The sequence below is a fragment of the Orcinus orca genome, chromosome 11, assembly GCF_937001465.1.
Source record: "Orcinus orca chromosome 11, mOrcOrc1.1, whole genome shotgun sequence".
Taxonomy (NCBI): Eukaryota; Metazoa; Chordata; class Mammalia; order Artiodactyla; family Delphinidae; genus Orcinus; species Orcinus orca.
In genome coordinates this window covers 92,321,986-92,343,069 of record NC_064569.1, presented here as the reverse complement: position 1 = coordinate 92,343,069, position 21,084 = coordinate 92,321,986, and the positions used below count along the sequence as shown (strand labels likewise).

At 56.0% G+C, this 21,084-nt stretch overlaps 1 protein-coding gene across 6 annotated transcripts in view; it reads right to left on the bottom strand.

The window, feature by feature from the left end:
• Window positions 1–14,589: 14,589 nt before the first annotated feature.
• Window positions 14,590–21,084, bottom strand: part of CYTH4 (cytohesin 4) — a 30,878-nt gene continuing 24,383 nt past the window's right edge. For 5 of the 6 annotated variants that reach the window (XM_004279447.4, XM_033404998.2, XM_033404996.2 and 2 more), the window contains 5 exons: window positions 19,994–20,105; window positions 18,467–18,543; window positions 18,019–18,090; window positions 17,359–17,513; window positions 14,590–16,583 (listed from right to left, as the gene is read on the bottom strand). In XM_004279447.4, the coding sequence (XP_004279495.1) occupies window positions 16,511–16,583; window positions 17,359–17,513; window positions 18,019–18,090; window positions 18,467–18,543; window positions 19,994–20,105 (489 nt within the window). In that variant the 3' untranslated portion in view covers window positions 14,590–16,510. Of the gene's footprint in view, window positions 16,584–17,358; window positions 17,514–18,014; window positions 18,091–18,466; window positions 18,544–19,993; window positions 20,106–21,084 lie in introns of all 6 variants that reach the window. The other variant, XM_033404997.2, reaches the window with a different exon arrangement.

Below are 21,084 nucleotides of genomic sequence, written 5' to 3'. Positions count from 1 at the left end.
AATGGAGGGGGCTGGACTAGCCTGGCAGTTTCCAAATGCCCCAGCAGCATATTAGAGTCTTTTGGAGAACTTAAAAAAAAAAAAAAAGTCAGCTCCTGGACCCCTTTTAAGACCTGGTGAGCCAGCACCTCCAGGATTTGAGCTAGCTGAGTCCTGGTCCCCGATCTGTTCCTGGGAGGCACAGACTGAAGAGCCTTCTAGCTTTTGACTCTGCCCCTCTCCAGTCTCTTCTTGGGACAGATGAGGACCCTGAGACCCAGAAGCGGGAGGTTGGCTGCCCTCCTCCCAGTCTCTTCTCTCACTGGGCGCCCTGTCCAACCTTCTGCCCATTCTCTTGGGCTGAGCTGAAGCATCTAAGGACCAGACTGACCTGGTGGGAGTGGAGGGAGCATCTGTGGCCCTGCCTGTGGCTGACCCTCCTTGTGGCCCTGTCATCTGGTTATTTCCTCAGCGCTGGGAGCCCTGCCTCACTTTTCTGAACCCCCAATTGTAGGAATCTCTTGGGTGGTACCTGGAAAGGACAGACGTGGTGCTGGCGGGGGAGGGGGAAGACAGGCATGTAGGAAGTAGGTTCATCTGTCTGTGGCCTTGAGGAGCTTGTGTTCTGGTCCTGGCTCCTCTTAGGAGGGATGGTTTGGGAGAGGAACTGATTGAAATGTACTTTTCGTTTCGGGAAATTAAAGTCCTCAATTTGAGAGCATGGTGGCAATTAGCGTTTAATCACGGGACGGTAGAGCGTAGGGGAACGTTCCCAGCTCACGGTTGGGTGGGCTGATTATCAGGCATGCTTCCTCCTGGGGGGACTGAGGCTCATCCCTCCCCTTCCCCAGGACAGATTAAAGGTGGAATTTGATGAATCAATTTGTTTTCTGGAGGAGGGAAGAGGGAAGCAGAAATATGATAATAACTCGAATCAAGTTGCTCTATCCTGAACTACAGGAGTCATTAGGAAGGGGGGCAGGGAAAAGAGGATGACCCAAAAGTCGGGGCCCTGGGGTCTTCCTAGGTATTTGCACTGATGTGTCGGCCTTTGAAGTCTCACAGACCTGATTTCGAATCTTGATTCTGGCCTATATCAGCTGTGTGACCTTGAGAAATCCACTTCCCCTCTGTGTGCCTCCACTTCCTCAGCTCCAAGAGAGGGACAGCTCAGCAGGGTGGCTGGGCTAACATTTGTAAATGTGCCTCGTGCAGTCTCTGGAACATAGTAGGTGCTCAGGAAAGGTGACAAGAGGGAGATCACAGGGTCTGGAGTCCAGCTGGCAGGAAGGAGAAGGAAGCTGGAATCAGGTTGGGTGGGGCTGAGACAACTGGCGCCTATGGCTGGGCCTGCAGTGCTGGGCCAGATGGCTCTCTCTGCAGCACATTCTGGGTCCCAGCAGACAGAGCACAGTAATGGGGGCCTTCTAGGCAGACGGCAAAAACTCCAAACAGTGGGTAGCAGGAGCAGCTTGTGGGATGCTACTCCCAGCCTGAGGAGTGAAAATAACCTCTTCCTTCCTCCCAGAAGTCTCCTCATCACCCTAAACCAGGTTTGGTCCCCCAGCACATCTCAGCGTCCCCTTGACTTCCCTTCTGTAGCCCTGTGAGTTGTGGTGGGCGCCTAGTGAGCCAGGCACACAACAGGTCCTCAATCAGTGTTGAACACTGGGGAGAGCTGGGCAGCAGTGGCACAGGGTGACGGGCTGTGGCTGCAGCTGGACTGGCCAGGAGAGGCTGGGCTGCAGCAGAGAGGGCTCAGGTCTCAGTCGGACCGACCTGGGTTCGAACCTTGCCTCTTCCTCGTTGCGTTGGGTGCGGGGCAAGTTGTTTCCCTTTTCTAAATCTCATCTGTAACTTACATTTTTCTGGGCTGGTTATTAATAACGGTAGCATTTGCCTCCTATCTCCTCCTAGAGAAGGTACCCTAGAGGAGCCTTAGCTCAGCTCCAAGGGGCCCTCTCTCCACTTCCTGAGTACAAGCCACATTCCAGGCTCTGTCCTAAGGTCTATACACCCTTTGTTTGACTTCACCACTCCCCTGTAAGACAGGGATAATTATTCCCACTTTCCCGACAGAGAAACTGAGGCTCAGAGAGGTCACCTGGCTTGCTCAGGCTCACCAGCAAGGAGCCAGTTGTCAAACGTGGGGCTCACTCTGACTCAGAGTCTGGGCTCTGTCCCACCAGGCTGGCACTGTGTGGAAGATGGGAGATCGGGGCTGGAGGCTGTAGCCGGCTGTGGGTGGGCAGCTCGTAGATCTCGGCTAATGGTCCCTGATGGGCCTGGTGCTAATGGGCACCGGAAGTGTCACACATAGATTTAGTGGGAAGGTAGGTGCTGGCTGTAGTGGGGTCAAGATTTTCTCTGCTCCCCCCTTTCCTGCTCCCACTCTTCTGGCCAGGAGGGAGAGGGCTGAAGGTAGGGTCTCAGGGAGGGAATGTATGCCCAGTTTCGCCACCGACTCTCCAGCTGGGCCTCAGCTTCCCCTTCTGCTCAGGGGGTAATGATCCCCACCCCTCAGGCCTGTTCTGAACACTGAGGGCAGTAACATATGGGAATGAAGCTTGTGGAAATCAGGTCAGATGGAGTGGTCGCTCTGTCCCCCCACGTTCCCCCCCCCAAGAAAATGCTCTCTCTTTGGGGATCCCTGGGTCTTGAGGATGCAGGCAGGTGCCCACAGATTATGCCAGGGCCCCCTTGTCTCCCCCAGAGTAGTCCTAGGTGAGGGACCTGCACAGCCTGGCCTGAGTGGGTGGGTGGGTGGCTCTGGCTCAGCCGTGAAGTGCCTGCTTCTGATTGGAGGGCTGGTTGCTATGGTGACCGATTGATTGCCTGAGCTGCAGAGACTCAAGGGGAATGAGCAATGGGCCTTTCTCCCAAGCTGGATAGCTCAGGCTTGGGCGGAGAGGCCAAGGCAGGGGAGACACCCACGACTCCTCTCAGGACTGAGGGATCCACTGGGAACAGAAGGGCGCCTCAGCTCAGCCCAGGAGCCACTATTGGGCACATACTCTGTGTGTGTGTGTGTGTGTGTGTGTGTGTGTGTGTGCACGTGTGTCCCGAGCTACCAATGTGATGGAAGGAGGGGGAGGGACAGCGTTTATGAAACACCTACTATGTAAAAATGAAGTTGCTGGACAAATATCATATGATATCCCTTATATGTGGAATCTAAAAAAAATGATACAAATGAACTTATTTACAAAATAGAAACAGACTTCGAAAACAAACTTATGGGTACCAAAGGGGAAACGTGGTGGGGGAGGGATAAGTCAGGAGTTTGGAGTTAACATATACACACTACTGTATATAAAATAGATAACCAACAAGGACCTACTATATAGCACAGGGAACTCTACTCAATATTCTGTAATAACCTATATGGGAAAAGAATCTGAAAAAGAATGGATATATGTATATGCATAACTGAATCACTTTGCTGTACACCTGAAACTAACACAACATTGTAAATCAACTACGCTCCAATATAAAATAAAAAATTCAAATTAAAAAATGAAGTTGCTGGGACTTGAACCTGGCCCAGCAGACTCTCAAGCTGTTTGTGAGGACTAAACACATTTATGGGGGCCCAGCGCGCACCTTTGGTCCATCAGAATGTAATCCCAGTAGCATCAAGGGCGAGGGAGAGACAGTCATTGCTGAGGTAGGTCGGGGCTGGAGTGCCTGAGGGCCGGAAGAGTCAGGGCACACGGACTGGGGATGAGTTGAAGTGTTTGGAGTGGGGGAAATAAAGGCGTCCCTTACGGGGGGTGGGGGCACTGACTTAAGCAAAGGCAGGCAGGTGGGATGAGCAGGGCATGTGGCAGGAATCGGTCCCGCCATCTGTGATGCTGACTTGGATACGCTGAGAGGGATGGCAGTGGTCTCTCTGGTTTGTTAGCCCCAGAAGTCTGTGCTGGTCCCACCCTGCCCCCTATCTTAGCCCCTCCCACTCCCCTCCTTCCAGCCTCCTCTCTGGGTCTGGAGATAAGCTGGTCTCCACTGTGCTTCCCCTTTGCCAGGGCCCCGGTGAGTCCTTGCCCTCTCTGGCTACACTGGCCCCACCTGCCAAGGGAGGAGATTGGCACAGGTGGGACTGTCCCCAGGACTCAAGTGTCAGTGGCTTCCTCCTCTCGTCTCCCTGCTCTCACTCCCCTCTTAGATTCCTTTCCTCTCCACCTCTTTCTCAAACTGTTTCTTTCTCTCCCCTGACCTGGGAGGACCCCTAGCTCTCTCACAGTCTCTGTTTCTGACCCCCCGGGGGTGGCATGATTTTGTCCTGACCCCTGTACCAGCCCCATCTCCCCAGTGAACCCAAACCCTGCTCCAGCCCTTATGGTTCCTGCCCCAGCTCTGCCTCATCCCAGCCCCATCCTGTGCTGCCAGCCCCTGGCCTGCCCTGCTCTGCCCTCTCCTATGCAGCCTCTGCCCCATCTTCATCCAGAACTCCTACCGCCCCCCCCCCCCCCCGCTGCCCCTCTCCTACCCCTGCCTCAGTCCTGTCTCTCTCTGCCTCGTCTTCATTCTGAGCCCCTTTTCCAGCCTTGGGTTCCCAGATAGGTTTGCTTAGGTCTTGGCCTCATTGTCATTCTGTCCACGGCAGTGTAAGTTGCTGGCTGCGGGCGCTGTCGGGGGTGAGGGAGAGAGGGGAAGAGAGAGGTCGGGGCTGCAGGCTGCGGGGAGCTCTAGGTCTGCTCCCTGAGCCCTTTCTCTGGGCAAAAAGGCTCTGACCAGGACTGGAAGAGCTGCTGTTTATTGAACACTTACTGTGTGCCAGAATCTTTAGACCACAGCATCTCTAACCTCCCAGCAGCCCTATGAGGCAAGTGTTATTCTCCATTTTACTCCAAGAGGTGAAGTGATGTCCCCATAGTAGATGGCAGGGTTCACCCTGGACCCAGGTCCTCGTGGTCAGAGCCCCTGCTCACTGTCTTTTGCTGTGGGATCTGGGGAATGTGACAGTAGTTGGCTTCCCTACATCAGGTGCCCCTGGATCCCTAAAGCCCTGTGAGGTCTCCAAGGTTGGCCTGGGCTCCCATAGGCACAAATGGGGGTGAGTGAAGAAGATGTACAGGGAGGGGGAAATGCATGGGCAAATGCTTGGAGGTTAGGGCTGTTTAGGGGAGACAGGCCTGGAGGACCCATTTCTGGTCCTGCCCACCCCCCACCAGGTGTGTATGTGATCAGAGCCACTTCATATAAGGCTTGAAGACCAGGCTGGGTGCCTGGCCTTTATATGGGAGAACTGGGGAGCCACTGAAAGTTGTTGAGCAAGGGAGGGACGAGATTCCATATGTATTAATCCCTTCCTTCCTTCATTGATGCATTTATTAAAAATTTTACTAAGAGTCTTCTCTGGGCCATGCCTTTGCTGGGATTGATGATACAGAAATACCAGTCACAATCTTGGTCCTCAAGGGGCTCACGGGCTCACGAGGGGCATGCATATTCATGTATTCATAACATGCATATTCATAATGGCAATGAAATCCCACTGGTGCCAGGATAGCTTTGTATACTGGGGGCAGTGGAGGTGGGTGAGAGATCTTGAAGGTTTTCAGGAGGAGTTGGGGCCTGAACTGAGTCTTGGGGAGGGGTCGAGTAGAAGATGCCGGGCACATTGGATTGGAGGTAAGGAGGACGATTCCAGGCCAGAGGGAAGAGCAGGGGAAACCACCTGCTGGCTGGCGCCAACCTTCTGTGTTCTAGGATGTGCTAGCGGTTTGGATATTTGGTAGGACTGAATAAGGGTGGTAGGTGAGCTCTTTGTGTGCTGCACTGGGGAGCATGGCCTGAACAGAGACAGCAGTGAGGAGCCGGGGGGAGGTGTGACACAGGCCGGTCACCCTGTCTGCAGGGTCAGAGATGGAATGGAGAGAGCTCGACGGGGTCAGGGAGACTTCGCAGGAAATGGCGGAAGTCAGAGCAGAGAGAATGGAAAAAAGAGAAAGACTGCCAAGTATCCCCTCATCCATTCATCTAGACCGTGTTTGCTGAGCACCTACTGTGTGCCAGGGACTGTGCTGGGCGCTGATGGGGAGCCAGCCGGCCTTGGTCGCTGATGGGTAGGGGGCTGGGGGCTCAGTTGATAAGGATGGAATGAGGACAAGCAGGATTAGGCAGTGGGCGGTGGACACTTTGAGTTCAAGGTGCATTCATCCCGGTGGCTGTGTTTCCGGGATAGGAGAGGGAGCAAGTAGCAGGGGCTAGGAGAAAACGAAAAGTATTTCTGAGGGGGGCGGGGAGAAAGGAGCTAACGTCCTGGTGCTTTGCTGCTCTTTTCATTTAATCCTCATTTAATGTTAGTCCCGTTTGTTCAGATGAGGAAACAGGCTCAGAGACTGCATCACTTGTCCCCTTAGTGCAAGGGTGGGCAAACTTTTTCTGGAAAGGATTTAGGTTGTAAATGTCTTTGGCTTTGAGGGCCAAGTCTCTCCGTCAAGATGTTTCAACTGGGCCGTTGTAGTGGAAAGCAGCGATTTCAGTAACCAATATTAAAAGGGTATAGCTGTGTTCTAATAAAACTATACGTATGAACATTGAAATTTGGATTTCGTATAATTTTCACATGTCAGGAAATCTTATTCTTCTTTTGATTTTTTTTTTGATTTTTTTTAAATATAAAAAAATGTAAAAACCATGCTTAGTTCCTGGCAGCTTGGTGGACAGGATTTGGCCGGTGGGCTGCAGTTTGCTTACCCCTGCTTGGCAGGTGGTAGAGCAGGGGTTCGAACTCGGTTCTGCAAGCCCGGTGGACTTCCAGACCAGATCAGCTCCAGGTGCGTGCAAAGCCTCGGCGTCGTCCCTCCTGCGGGCGCTGCTCAGTCTGTCTCCAAGGTCAGCTCCTCTTGGGATGCACATGCGCAGTGCTCTTGAGAGGAGGCCGCGAGCTCTGGATCTGCCAGCCAGCCGGGAAGGGGGTCCCTGCTCAGCCCTCATCAGCTGGGAAGACCCGAAACCTCTCCGGGCCTCAGTTTCCCCCTCTGTTAAGTGGGGCTGAGCAGAGAACCCACTCTCAGGGGCGCTGTGAGAACCTGCCTGGAGACGTGCCTCTGCCCTTATCTGCCTCAGTTTCCCTCCCCTGCTCCTGTCTCTGAGGCTGGTCTGTAATCGAGCCTCGGCCTCTCCCGGCCTCCCCGCCCCACCCCCCACCCCCCGCCAACCCCCTTAATGGTGAGAGCGACGTCCCGGGTGTCTCGCAGTTGCCTCCCGAGCCCATGGTATCTCGAAAGCTTTTAAGAATGAGGCTCCCTCCGGGGTGGCGGGGTTGGTCGGGAGAGGGGCGCCCGCCAGCCGGAGCATCCTTGGCGGGCGGCGGCGGCCGCTCACGGTCTTTTCGGAAGATCTGCGGCTGATTATTATGGAAATCAGGCCCCAGCGGCGCGCCTGGTGGCGGTGACGCGGGAGCGGGGAGGCGCGCGTGGCTCGTCTGCAGGCCGCTCGGCGCGGACTCAGCTGCCCGGGGGAGGTGGGGAGGGGCGCAGCCCCCTCCGCCCTCCCCGCACTACTCTGGCCTCTCTGAGCCCCGGCGCCCGGGCGATGCAGTTCCCGGGCAGGGCTGATGGGCTGAGCTGTCCCTGGAGGGTCTGGGGTCGCGCTTCGAAGCCTGAACGCGCAAGGGCTCTTTGAGGCGTCGAGATTCATTTCTGCGGAGACCTGGGGACTTGGGACCCGCGGTGCTGGGTATTTTCAGTCCAAACAGAGGAAAAGGCTGTGGGGCTCATGCCCCGCCCTGGGAACAGAATTGGGCATAACGACAAGACCCATTAATTGAGTGCTTACTTTGCACCCAGCAGTGTGCTAAGCGCGCTGTGGCTGGTGATCTATTTAAAATTTTCCATTCATGCGGGCATTATCATTCCCATTTTGTAGATGAGAAAATAGAGCCTCAGGCGAATTCATAGGACAAACACTTGAGAGATCTGAAACCGAGGCTGTCTAAGGTCTATGGCCAGTTCTTACACCCTTGGTCATCCTGTCCCCTTGCATTTCCAGTGGCCCCTTCCAACCCTGAACTGCCCAGGGCCTCTCTGGAGGGGGTCTCTGCAGATGGGGAGACAGACAACATGGCTGTGTCTGGGGCAGAGCTGAGGGTGCGGCGTGCTGGGCAGTGCTGAGAGGCCCTGGGTTTCTGCATGTACCCAATACTCTGAGAGAGGGTTTGAGGTGAGCCAGGAGGGCACCCTCTCCCCACTCCCCAACCCCACCCGCAACTGTCAGGGCACAACAAATCCCATCATTTGAAATCCAGTTCCTATATATATATATATATATATATATATATATATATATATATATATATATGTATATATGTATGTATATATATATATTTATGCGGTACGCGGGCCTCTCACTGTTGTGGCCTCTCCCGTTGCGGAGCAACAGGCTCTGGACGCGCAGGCTCTGCGGCCATGGCTCACGGGCGCAGCCGCTCTGCGGCATGTGGGATCTTCCTGGACCGGGGCACGAACCCGCGTCCGCTGCATCGGCAGGTGGACTCTCAACCACTGCGCCACCAGGGAAGCCCTATAGCTATCTTTAACTGAGCTCTTGTGACATGCTTTTAAGAGCTCTCCAAATGTTTGCTGCGCTCATCCTCACAATGGCTCCAATTCACAGATGAGGCAACTGAGGCCGAGAGAGATCAGTTACACAGTTTGCCCAAGGTTACACAGCTGGTGAGTAGTTGAGCAGAATCACCTGTCAAATTACAAAGCAGGGGCATTAAACCACTAGGCCAGTGGTTCTCAAAGTGTGGTCCCAGAGCAGCAGCATCCGTCACCTGGGAACTTGCTAGAAACACAAATTCTTGGGCCCACCTCAGGACTACCGAATCAGAAACTCGGGGGGTGGGGCCCAGCAGTCCGTTTCAACAAGCCCTCCAGGGGATTCTGCTGCTAAGATTGGAGAATGATTGCTCAGGGCTCCGGGTGGGTGTTCAGGAGTGGACCTTGCTTCTGCTGTAGAAGGCAGGTTGTGTCGTTCCAAACTCTTTTGAAATATGAAGGGACGGTGGGTATTCTGAGACTGAAAAATGGCCAGTAATTGCACTTCTGAGAAGCTATATGGACAAGGTTTTATTCATGAAGCTATTAAGACAGTGGATTTATAAACGTGTAAAACTGGAAACAATCTAAGTCTCCAACAATAGGGGATTAGGGAGGAAAACAATGACTCATCTGCTAGATGGACTGCTGGGCAGTCATTGAGAAATGAGTTTGTGAAGAATATATAACATGGTACAGGGAGGGTGAACAACTCATCCTGGTTTGCCCTGGACTTTCTCAGTTATGGCTCTGAGAGTGCATTCCAGGAAAGCCCTTGGTCCTGACAAGTGAGGACAATTGGTCATCCTAATTACAATGGGCATGAGTGCTGCAGTCCAAGTATTTCTATTCTCCCTTCTTGATAAGCAGGTGGTAGAAGGGTAACTCTCTGGCTCCTTGAAGTTAGGTGGCCATGTGTCTTGCTTTGGCCAATGAAAAGTGAGCAGAAGTGATAACATGTCCAAGACAGTACTCCCAGTGGCCTGTGTCAGGATGGTACCTCCGCAGCCTGGGTCCCTGAGTGACTGTGATAAACAGAGGCCCCTGTCCGACACCCCACTGAACATACAGTGTGAGCAAGGCGTAAACTCTTATGTGTGAAGCTGCTGAGATCTGGGGGTTATTTGTTACCACAGCATAAACTAGCCTGTGCAGACTGGTACACATGGGGAAATATCGATTCCATGGTGTTAAGGACACGTTACAAACTTGTCTGTGCAGTAGAAGCGTTGCAGAGATGTAACATATACATGTATAGGTGTGCTGGTAATAATCTGAAATGTTTATGATATCAGGTAGAAGAACTCTTGATCTAAGTTTTTTTTTCTTCTTCTTGATCATTGCATTTTCCAATTTTCTCCAATGAACATGTTTTATTCTTTCTTTTTTTTTTTTTTTGCGGTACGCGGGCCTCTCACTATTGTGGCCTCTCCTATTGCGGAGCACAGGCTCCGGACGCGCAGGCTCAGCGGCCATGGCTCACGGGCCTAGCCGCTCCACGGCATGTGGGATCTTCCCAGACCGGGGCACGAACCCGTGTCCCCTGTATCAGCAGGCAGACTCTCAACCACTGAGCCACCAGGGAAGCCCTATTCTTTCTTTTCTTTTTTTTTTTTTGTGGTACACGGGCCTCTCACTGTTGTGGTCTCTCCCGTTGCGGAGCACAGGCTCTGGACGCGCAGGCTCAGCGGCCATGGCTCACGGGCCTAGCCGCTCCGCGGCATGTGGGATCTTCCCGTACCGGGGCATGAACCCATGTCCCCTGCATCGGCAGGCGGACTCTCAACCACGGCGCCACCAGGGAAGCCCTGTTTTATTCTTTTTTAATAGAGGATATTTTATTCAAAAAATAATTTCTTTGGGTCAAAGCTGGGTCCTTTCTGGGCTCTTTCATTTTATTAAATGAAAATCTTTTGGAGGAAACAGGAAGAGAAGAGAGTTAAGCTTTAGTTTCAAGAGATCAAGGGGATTGTAAAGGTCATGGATTAATCCTCCACTTCTGCTGGAAACTCCCTGCAGGTTCCTGGCTCCTCCCGGCCTCAACAGCTCAACAAAAACAAGTTGATCAGATGCTACTTCCTGGCCATGTAACTCTGGGCAAGTCACAAACTCACTGAGCCTCCACATCCTCATCTGTTAAATGGGAATAATCCTGTCTCCCTCGTGGGCTACTGGGAGGATAGATGAGATGAAGGATGCTCAATAAAGTTGGTACCTTCTGCCTCTGTCTTCGTCGCAGAGCCTCCGTGGTGGGTGACCCCTTAGCACATGTCCTTTGACCTCTGTGAGGCTCGGTTTCTGCATGAAGAAGGGGAAGGATGATTTTATAGGGCAAGGAATTCCTGGATGGAGGTGGAGGTCTCTTTGTGGAAGCAGAGAGATGGGCCTTGGAGTCCAGCAGCAGAATCAAATCGCACACCCTCCCTTGAGCCTGGCAGCCCCAGGCTACGAAGCCAGAAGGACTACCTGCAAACAGCCTCCAGCCCCACCTGTCTCCTGCTGTGACCTCTTTCCCCTTCCCCATCCAGACAGAGTCTAACTGCTCGCTGGCCAGCCTGGTCCCAGCTTCTATTCAACTCCAACTGCTGCTGTTCTAGGCACAGGCCCCCTCTGTACCCAGTGAACAGTTCACCGCTCCCCAGCCGTGCCACGCTGCTGCACAGTCCTTGCCATGTCCCCCCAACTGCCTGGCAGATGTCCCTCCTCACCCCCGACAGCCCCTCTTCCACTGGTCCTCCCAGGTGCCGCAGGCCCCCTTCCCCCACCCCTACTGCAACCCCCAGCCCTTTGCCCCACAAGGAGATCATTCCTCCCTCCTCTGTCTGTCCTGCCTCCGGCCTCTGACTCTGATTCATTCTTGTTTCTCCTGGAGCCCAGTACCAGCCTGGAAGCTGGTACCGGAAGAACATGTTCTCCGGAAATGAGGCCCTGTGGAATCTGGCTTGTCTCCTGGAGGGAAGTTGGTAGATTTCAGGCAGAGGAGGCTGTGCTCACAGCTGTCTGGAAGAAGCCAAATTAGGTAGGAATGACACTGCCAGACAGGGAGAGGGAGGAAGGGCCCTGCCTTGGTGGGCATCTGTCCTCCCTGGTGAATGTGGGACCAGAGAGGGTCAGCCCCTGGTGAATGTGGGACCAGAGAGGGTCAGCCACTTGTCTAAGGTCACGCAGCAATTTGGGGCCAGGCCAGGACTTCGACCCAGATCTGTCTCACTCTGAAGCTTCGCTCTTCAGCCATTCTGGGGGGGTTTGGCGGGGTGGGGGGTGGGCAGGGGATGCTGGCCGGAGTGGCTAGGCCTCTGCTGCCCCTTGAGGACCAGGCTCTCAGGACAGTTGGAGTGGTCCTTCCATTGCCGAAGGATGGCTCCAGGCTGGCAGAGCCCGGGTGGGAGGAGGCCTGTCTTTGATTCTTTGATGCTCACAATTTGTGGACCCCTGGGGAGCGCCTGAGTCATCACTGAGCTGGCAAACATCTTTAGCTCCTTTCATCGTCTCTAATAAATCAATTTCTCCAGGTCTCTCATACCTGCCGCTCGACTCCTGGCTGCCTGCCCCCCATTTCCTGGCCCTGGGCATCCGGGCGCAGGCTCCCAGGGCCAACACTGCGCTTCCAGGCCAGAAGTGCTCCGACTTCCCAGGCACTGGCAGGGGTCCCCCTTGCCCCCTCCTGCTCCACCCCAGGCCATCCGGTGCCAAGCTTATTCTCCCTCGTTCTGTGATGGCCTAGTTCAGCAGCCATGTCACTGGATCCCCAGCCAGAGCTTCATGACAAGGGGCTCGGTGGCCTTGGAGATGCAAGGGACTCCAGCATCGTGCACGCAGCTCAGCCCCTGGCAGGGCCCAGCTCCCCTCAACCTTTCTTCCTCTTGCTTTGGGGGCTTGTTCTGGGGGCTCAAGGGAGTTCCAGAAATACATTGCCTTTCAAGCATCCTTGTTTTGGCTCCTCCTGGCTGGAAGAGCCACGCCTCCATTTATCTTACCTTTCATGGCCACCTCTGCCAAGAAGCCTACCCAGATCTACGACCCCCCAACCCCCCCTGCATCTTTCCTCCTCCAGTGGTCCAGCCTGTTTTGTATCTCCATAAAAGCATGTACCTAGTTTGCCTTGTGATGGATAATAATAGCAGCATGTAACCCTGAGTAGGTACTCGACACTGTTCTAAGTAGTTTGCATATGTTCTATCATTACCATTTTATAGATGGGAAATCCGAGGCTCAGAATGCTTAGGAAACTTTCTTAAGACACAGAGTAGAGTTGGGCCTTGAACCCAGGGCCTCCGGATGGCCTCACTACTGCCCCCTGTGGCCTATTACAGTACGTGGCTTTTGTGGCACCTTCTTACTTGCCACCCACCCCGCCACACACAACAGTCTCAATTCACCCCAGGGCAGGGGCTGCCTGGTACCCATGTCTGAGACTCCCTTGCACAGGGAGGTCCCCGCTAAAGGTTTGTGTCCTAGAACTCACCTGTCAGAACCCTTCAAGGAGGAAGATCACATCTAGAGAGGGTAAGCTACTAGTTCAGGGTCCCGCAGCCAGAAAGCCAGAGCCCAGGGTATCCCGACTCCTAGGCTGAGCAGGGCTGACTGTGCCTGGCATGAGGGGAGAGGGGAGGCCCATGCTTATCTGTGCCCATGGGTGTCTGGGCCTGCTCAAGCCCGCAGGTCCTAGTCGACCAGGTGCATCCGTCTCCAGGCTCTACTCTGGGCTGAGGCCTCACCCCTGAAAGGGGCAGCCGATCCCATCTCCGGTCTGGCTGTGTCGTGGAACCTCTCATCCACGGGTGGTGGGAGCCCCCTGCTGCCCAGAGTGAAGAGTGGCAGAAGGGTGGGAAGGTGGGCAGAGGCCACGGGAGCAGGGGAGTTCCTGGGCCAGCAAGTCAGAGCTGGATCAGATTGTGGTCCTGCCTGCCTCTCTAGCCCCGCCCCGCCCCGCCAGCCCGCCCGCCCTGGCCCGGCACCACCGTTCCCACAGTTCCCTGCACCTCCAGATATTTGCATCTCCTGATGTGGAGCCCCTGAGGGCCTTTTCAGTTGACTTCAGTCTAACCAAGAATTATCGTGCAACTTCCTCTGTGCCAGGCTCCGAGCAGTGACAGTCTGGCGTGTGAGGAATTTGCAGTCAGTGTGTGTGTGGTGGGAAGAAGCAGACGTGAGTGAGCTCTCTCCCACCTGATTGCCAACACTCAAGCACAGCTCCTTTGTGAAGCCCCTTAGATTGCCTCTCCGGCCAGCTCAGCCCAGCCCTCCACCAGCCCCTGTGCTCCACTCTACATAACCGGCAAGTGTTGGCCTGGGCTGTCAGGCCTCCTTTGCACCTGTCTTCCCCGGCTGACTGAGCTCCCTTTGAGGGCAAGGGATTTGCCTTGATCATCTTTGGACCTCTGGTTCTGTGTGTGGAACCCGGCACATAGTAGGTGCTCTATAAGCCTGGGCCAAATGAAAGCACGTTGATCAGTCCAACACCTTAAGGTCTTCAAGGAGGGACTCAACGGTGGCATTTCAGGCAGGGGGCTGGGTTAAGGTGTAGGGGCCACCTTAGTGCCTTACACATCCGAGAGTGCTGTCTAGAGTCCTAGAATTCAAGACCACCAAAATGTAAGCTCCATGTGGACAGGGATTCTGTCTTGTCCACTTAATGAACATTGTGGAAAGTACAAATGAATGAAGATGACCAAGTCCCCCCGTAACACCCCAAGTGATCGTTGGAGCCAATCTGTACTTGCATCCTTCTGCAGACAGGGAGCTTATTACCTATCTCCTGAGCAGCATTCTTTCTCTCTTTAGACAGCGCAGCCTATTGGAAAGTTCTTTTGCTTTCCCCCGGCCTTGGCAGAACCAGTGCACTCCTGCCCATGCTCTGAGGGACCCCTGACACAAATCCAGCCCCTGGAGATCTGCCCAGTGTGGCAGCCCCAGTGCCCAGAGGATGAGGGTCCAGGGTCCTTGGAGTGTCTACTCTTCCCTGTCTGGCCCTCCTGCACTCTGGCTGGGAAAGGGATGGTGAAGGGGCAGGGTGGGCTCAAGGATGGGAGATGTAGTCACAGACAGGACAGAGCCCCTCACGAGTTGAATCATGACCTTTATTCTCTATTCTGAGTGATTCCCAGAACAGTCACTCATGCCCAGAAAATCCCCCATTCCACCCTCTCAATGATGCGGGGGTGGGGGGAAGCTGAGGACCAGAGAGGGGAAGGAAGTGGACTAAGGTCACCCAGCCAGTGTATAACCAGTGGCAGGAGAGAACCTCAGAGCCCATGACGCCTGGCTGCCCCTTCAGGGGCCAAATGAGGCAGCAGAGGTGGCGCTCAGCTCCCAGGCTGACATGGAGTCTGTGGAAGACCTCAAACGTCCTAAAGCTTCTTCTTGCAGATGCCCAACCAGATCCTCGCCAGTGCAATATCATTACGAGGTTCTTGCACACCTCCAGAGATAGGGGTCTCACCACTGCAAGGCAGCTACTCTATCCTGACACCCTGGAGAGTGTGCATGTGTGTGGGAGGTGGAGGGGAGGAGAGGTTGCCTCCCTTCCCCGGGGGGAATCCATCTTGCTCTGGCTTGCCCACGCAGGCTGGGAGCGGGGCAGAGGTAACCCCATATCCTGCTTTCCTGCCAGGGAACTTCCCTCCAGGGACACCCCCAGGGCCTGTGCGATGGGGTGAGAAGTGCTACTGAGAAGAAACCTGTTCGTGGAATCCTCCTCCAGGCTGGAATCTCCCTGGAGAGCTGCCTGCCTGTGGGCTGGGAAGTCAGTTCCACTCTTGATGCTGCTACCCTAGAGGACCTCAGGATGCTGGGACCCTGCTCACCACCACGGGAGCCCTGGGCAGTGGTCCAGCAGGGAAGCTGTAGCTGAGACTCTGCTACAAGCTTCTGTGTCACTCACTGGCATGGCCGCTGCCTCCAGGTAACCACAGGTAACCCTCTTGGTAACCACAGCTCACAAAGCTCTCTACTTGGCTTCTTGATTGTACCGCCAGTTCTGCCTGAGTACATCTGTCTGGGATGCTGTCTGCCATTTTCTTGAGGAGTCCCACCCGCCCCTTCTCTAAGATGGACATCCTTGAGGATGGAGCCCACTCTGCTCTCTGCCTCCCAGCAGCCTTCAGTCCAGAGCCCCCTCCAGCTCTGGTGCAGACATGTCCAGCCAGAAGCTCCTTGGGAGACCCAGTCCAATCCTGTCCTTCTACCGAGAGGAAGCAGTCTCAGAGGAGGGAGGTGGCCAGCTCACGCCCTGCTGGGACCTACCTAGGGCCATTGCTGGCAGGTTGGAGGTTGCAGTGGGGGCGGTGCACAGAGCCAGAAGGGCCAAGACATTTCTCTCCAAACACCGTACTTTTCCAGGAACCAGAGAAGGAGGGTGACTTGGACGAGGGCACACAGCAAGTTGGAGACAGAGCTGGGACTGAGACCGTGGCATCAGGGCTTCTAGTCCAGTGCTCTCGGGTCTCCCAGAGGTCTTGTCGGTGGGTCTGAGATGTGTACGTGTGTCCCTTGGGCAGGGAAGGCCAAGCCCCAGATGAGGATGGGGGAGGGGCTGGCCGAGAAACCCCCTGAGCAGAAGGAGGGGGCATCACCATGGCGGAGGGTAGGAAGCATGCAGGTCCCTCCTGCTCCGAGGGCTGACAGCATTTCAGAGGGCACGGAGACGTCTGACAGGAGAGGAAACTGAGCCCCAGAGAGAGGGCGGGGTGCCGGGTTCTGGGCTGCTTTCCTCACCCCTTACTGCAGTGGACTTGGGGCTGGGACAGGGCCTTTCCTGGGTGTCCAGGGCCAGCGGCCTCATGGTCGGGCTTTGAGCCCTCGGTGGTTCCCACCCACCCTCTTTCTTGAGCCCTTCCTCCCCTCTGCTGTCAGCTTGAAATGAATGGGGTTGAGGGAGGATGTCTGCGGGCCAGGAAAGGGTACCCTGGGGTGGGAGGTAGGTCTCCAGGTACCACAGGTCACGGGGTTCCCAGGAAGCTGGGCACCACCTCCCAGGAAGCTCACTGCTTGTTGGCAATCTTCTTCTTCCGAGCAGAGACCAGGTCATAGAAGGGGACACGGGTGATGCTGGCTCTGGAGTGAGAGTAGGTGAAAAGATTTCAGGGAGTCTCATATCCCAGGGAGGGGTCGGCCTGCCCTGCCTCAGGGGAAAAGCCAGATGACCCCAGCAAGGACCAAGCCAGGGTGTGTCCAGCTTCGCTGCCCTAACCCAGAGTCCCACGGGCGGGGCCGGAGGGGGTGAGGCTGAGGCCTGAGAGCCTTGGGAATTCTGCCCCCAAATGTCTTTGGACCCCTCCCCAGGCTCCCAACAGACTCTCAGAAGGAGGTGACAAGAGCCCAGGTGGAACCAGCAGAACTGCTTGCCGGTCACGGCTCTGCCCCTCACTGGCTGTGTGGCCCTGGGCGAGTCCCTCCCCTCTCTGGGCCTCAGTCCTCATGTGTAAAATGGAGGTGAGCGTGGCTTTGGCCTGACGTGCCCCCTTGTTTTTGCCTGCATTGCTTGTTCCACCTAGAAAGGCCTCCTCTCCCCCTCCATCAGGTCTTTCCAGGGCCACTATGGGTCCTGATGCCAACAGGCGCTGGGCAAAGAGCTTTACGTGCAACATCTCCCGTGATCCTCCACCATCCCTACGAAGGCGGTGCCTCTCTCCCCTGTGTCCTGGACCCGGCACTGTGCCGGCCCAGAGGGGCTGCTCACAGAATATGTGGAAGGGATTTGCATGCCAGAAACAGGAGGCAGATTCTAGAGTTAGCCCTCTTTACAGACAAGGAAACAGGGCTCCAAGAGAAGTAGGCGCTTCTGGAAGGTGACAGGAGACACCTCCCCACCAGTCTGCCCACCCATTACCGAATGGCCTTGATCCACTGGTCCCGCTCCTCGGCGCTGGAGGCTGAGATCCGGTAGGACTCGTGCTTGCCCTCTACCACCTTGCCGTCGCCGTCCGTCTTGCAGGCCTTTATCTTCTGGCCTCGGCAGCTGGGGTTGTAGAGCTCCAGGCAGAACTGCGGGGAAGTGGCCAGGTGAAGGCAGGGCAGGGGTGGGAGGGAAGGGCTGCTACACTGGGCTCTCCGGGAGGCTCAGAGAGGCCTAGACGCTTGGGCAAGACCAGCGCTTGGATGAGCGACAGGACAGACCCGACCCCCGGGCCTTCCTGTGAGAGGCAAAGGGGCAGCAGCTGCAGCTCCTCACGCTGAGAACTTTCTACATGCCTGGCTCGGCCTAAATCCATGATTCTTCTTCAAATCCCCATTTGACAGATGGGGAAACTGAGGCTCAGAAATGAGTGGAGACTTACTGAACGTCCCCGAGCCAGTGTCAGGCTCTGAGAGTCAGCGAGGCCGGGCCCTCTTGATGCCATTGACCTGCCCCCAGGATCCACGGCCCCAGGAGGGAGACTGAGGCAACCCTGAGCCACCCGGGAGGTGTGATGGGCACCCCCTCTCCTCCCACCCTGTTCTGGAAATTCCCGCAGCTGCTCTGGCCTCGGGCCTCCATACCGATACCTACTGGCTTCTTGGGGTCATCCACCTTCTGCACTGAGAGGTTCTCAAGGGGTATGATTCCCCGGGGCTCCTTGTCCTGCAGGGGAACGGGAGACAAGGTCAGGATCTGCAAATGGAGCTTCAAAGCCAAGGGCAGGGAGTGACCTTGGGGGCTCCCTAGACCCAGAGAGGAGTGTGCCCATCTCCCCCGACTCTGTGCAGCCCTGGAGAGGGCAGGGGAGCAGCACGGAAAGAGCCCTGGCTGGGAGTCAGGAGGCCTGACTTTAAGCCCCGGCTCTGCCTTGCACCTTGGCCCAGCCCCTTCCCTTCTTTGTAGCTCAGTTTTCCCCATCTGTAAAATGGGTATGGAGGAGGTCCGAAAGATCTCAAGGGGCCCCAAGCTCTGTCAATGGACCACTTAGTGGGAGTCTGGAAAGGGTTTGGGGGGAGGGGCAGGGCAGGGTAAGGCTCACAGTGGTGAACTCAAAGTAGTAGAGGCAGCTGTCCGTCAGGATGAACCAGCGTCGTTTCCACGTCTTCACGCGGCCGCCTGCGAAAGCCAGTGGTGGAGTCAGTCAGCCCTCCTCTGCCCTGGGCCACCAGCACTTCCCTCCACGGAACAGCAGGGCCTCAGACGCTCTCCTCTGGGCCCCGACCTGAGCAGCAAGCCCCCAGTCCCTTTCCTGCCACACCTTCCCCCTTATCTATCCCTTCCTGACTCAAAACCTGAGTGGCTCTATCACCCCCCCACGGCCCCTGAGTTGCCTGACCCAGGCTCCTCCATGATCAGGCCCTGGGGCAGGCTGGTCATTTCCTGCACTTTCCTGCTGCCCTCACCCCTCCGTTCATGCCTTGGCCCACTCCCTGCTTGGCACTATGCTAAGCCTTTCATCTTTCATTTGCCAGGCAATGTTCTAGAGATTTCAAAAAACTTTCACTTACTAATCCGTATAACCACCTATGAGGAGGGGACTATTATTAACCCCATTTTACAGATGAGGAGACCGAGGTGCAGAGAGGCTGAGTCATCTGCTCGAGGTCTGGCTGCAGAGCTGGGATTCGAACCCCAGTGTCCCAGCCCCAGAGCCCAAGTGCTTGGCTTCCCACACATTTAACTGTCCCAGGGATGGGACATTTTACAGCTGTGGAAACTCAGGCTGAGGATGGGTGGAGGAGCTGGGATCTGTGACTTAGAGCTTCCCTGGGACTGAGGACAGTCAGCTGGGCAAGGAAGGAGGCTGCAGTCTGCAGGGGGGTAAACTGGGAGGTGGGTCTGGAGAGATGGAGGGCTTGGATGGGCACCCCAGGCCAGGATCCCTGCTCCAACACGAGATGTCTATCTTCCCTTGCCCTGGAGGACCACTGTGCCTGGCTGGGCTGCCCCTGCTGGGGCGGCGCCCAGGAGTGTTTGGGGGTGGCAGGAGCATACGGAGCCGCTGCAGCTGTGGCACCCGCCACAGCTCCCCTCTGCAGGCCCGAGGCCCTCCATGTCCCCTAGTCCCATTGAGGGGAGGCTCCCTGAGCCACATCCTGTCACACTCCCTCCCTCTGTCTTTCAAGGACACCCAACCCTCTGCCCACCAAAAGCCGCCACTGGCTGGCTGTGTGGCCCCGGGCAGATGCCCTAACCTCACTGGGTCTGGGCTAACTCAGAATCGCTTCAGGAAGGACCTGCGGTTGAACCATTTATCTATGAATCAGTCAGCTTCCCGTCCCCACTTCCTGCTTATCGTTCCCCTCCTGCACTGTCCCCTTATCCCCAGGACAGACAGATGGACGGATGGCACGGGCAGACTGCTGCTCCAGGGTCAGGAGACCTGGGGCTGACCTGGCTGCACCCCCGAGGCTGCATGTCAGGTGCATGTGTGTGGCAGCCACGTGGCGTGAGTGTGCAGGCACGTCGGTGCACGTCCCCCGCGTGCATGAGCACGTTCTCACCCGTTGCGTGAGTGTGCAGGCACGTCGGTGCACGTCCCCTGCGTGCACGAGCACGTTCTCACCTAGCTTGAGCAGCCAGCCCTCGCGGTCGGGGTTGAAGAAGGTGTGAGTGAGGTCGTTGCCATCGTCCTCGGGGATGGAGAAGGGCTCACTCTTGATGCTGTCGAAGAGGTTCTGCCCCGAGAGAAGGGAGGGAAAGACCCGCTGTGACATTCATCCCAGTCCAGGGCCTGGGTTCCGCCTGTGTGACCTCGGGCAGGTCACTGGCCCTCTGGGCAAACTCTTTCCCCTCCTGTTAGCTCCTCCTTGGTCCCTGGCTTTCTTGGGGAAACCCTCCCCGGTCCCCCCAGGCCCAGTGGTGCTCCCCTGTCCCCAACCCCATGTCATGCCTCCCCCTGTGCTATTGTAGAATGGAGCGGGTGGGGTGAGCCCCGCAGAGAGACCGTGCTGGCTGCCTCACCCACGGTCCCCGCAGCGGCCAGTTGTTTTGCTGTCAGTTTGCTTGCTGAGGTTGACTTCCCCAGGTAGACGGGGAGCTCCTCCAGGAAAGGCCTGGGTGTCATAACCCCAGAGCCTCCCCCAGGGCCTGGCCTAAAGCAGGGTAGCGACTGTTTGTTGACCTAGCAGCTGATGGTTCCCATCTCCCACCTTCCCGCTGGAATCCCAGCCAGTGGCAGGAGAACGCGCGTGGAAGAGCACCTGCTCAGTGTCAGGCCACCTGGGCTGAAATCCCAGCTCGGTCCCTTGATGACTGTGTGACCCCGGGCACACCCCTCAACCTCTCTGAGCTGCTCTGTCTACATCTGAAAAATGGACAATGCTGACCCCCAGTGTTCTAGGGAGAGTAAATGGACTACACTGGGGTCAGAGCCCCTCCCTGCCCCCAAGTCGAGGGGAAGATGATGATGAGGAGAAGCCCCCACCTGCACCCTGACCACCCAGCACCGCTCTCAAGGGTCAGATGAGTGAGTCAGGGTCCATCACCCCCATGTCTGAGAGTGCTGGAGACAGGATGCTTGGCTGGGATGTGTACACGCACACACATGTTCACCAGTGTGCGTGCGTGTGCGTGCGTGCACGTGCACACACACACACGCACACACACACACACACACACACACTCTCTGGGGCACAGCAGCCGGATTCAGTGCCT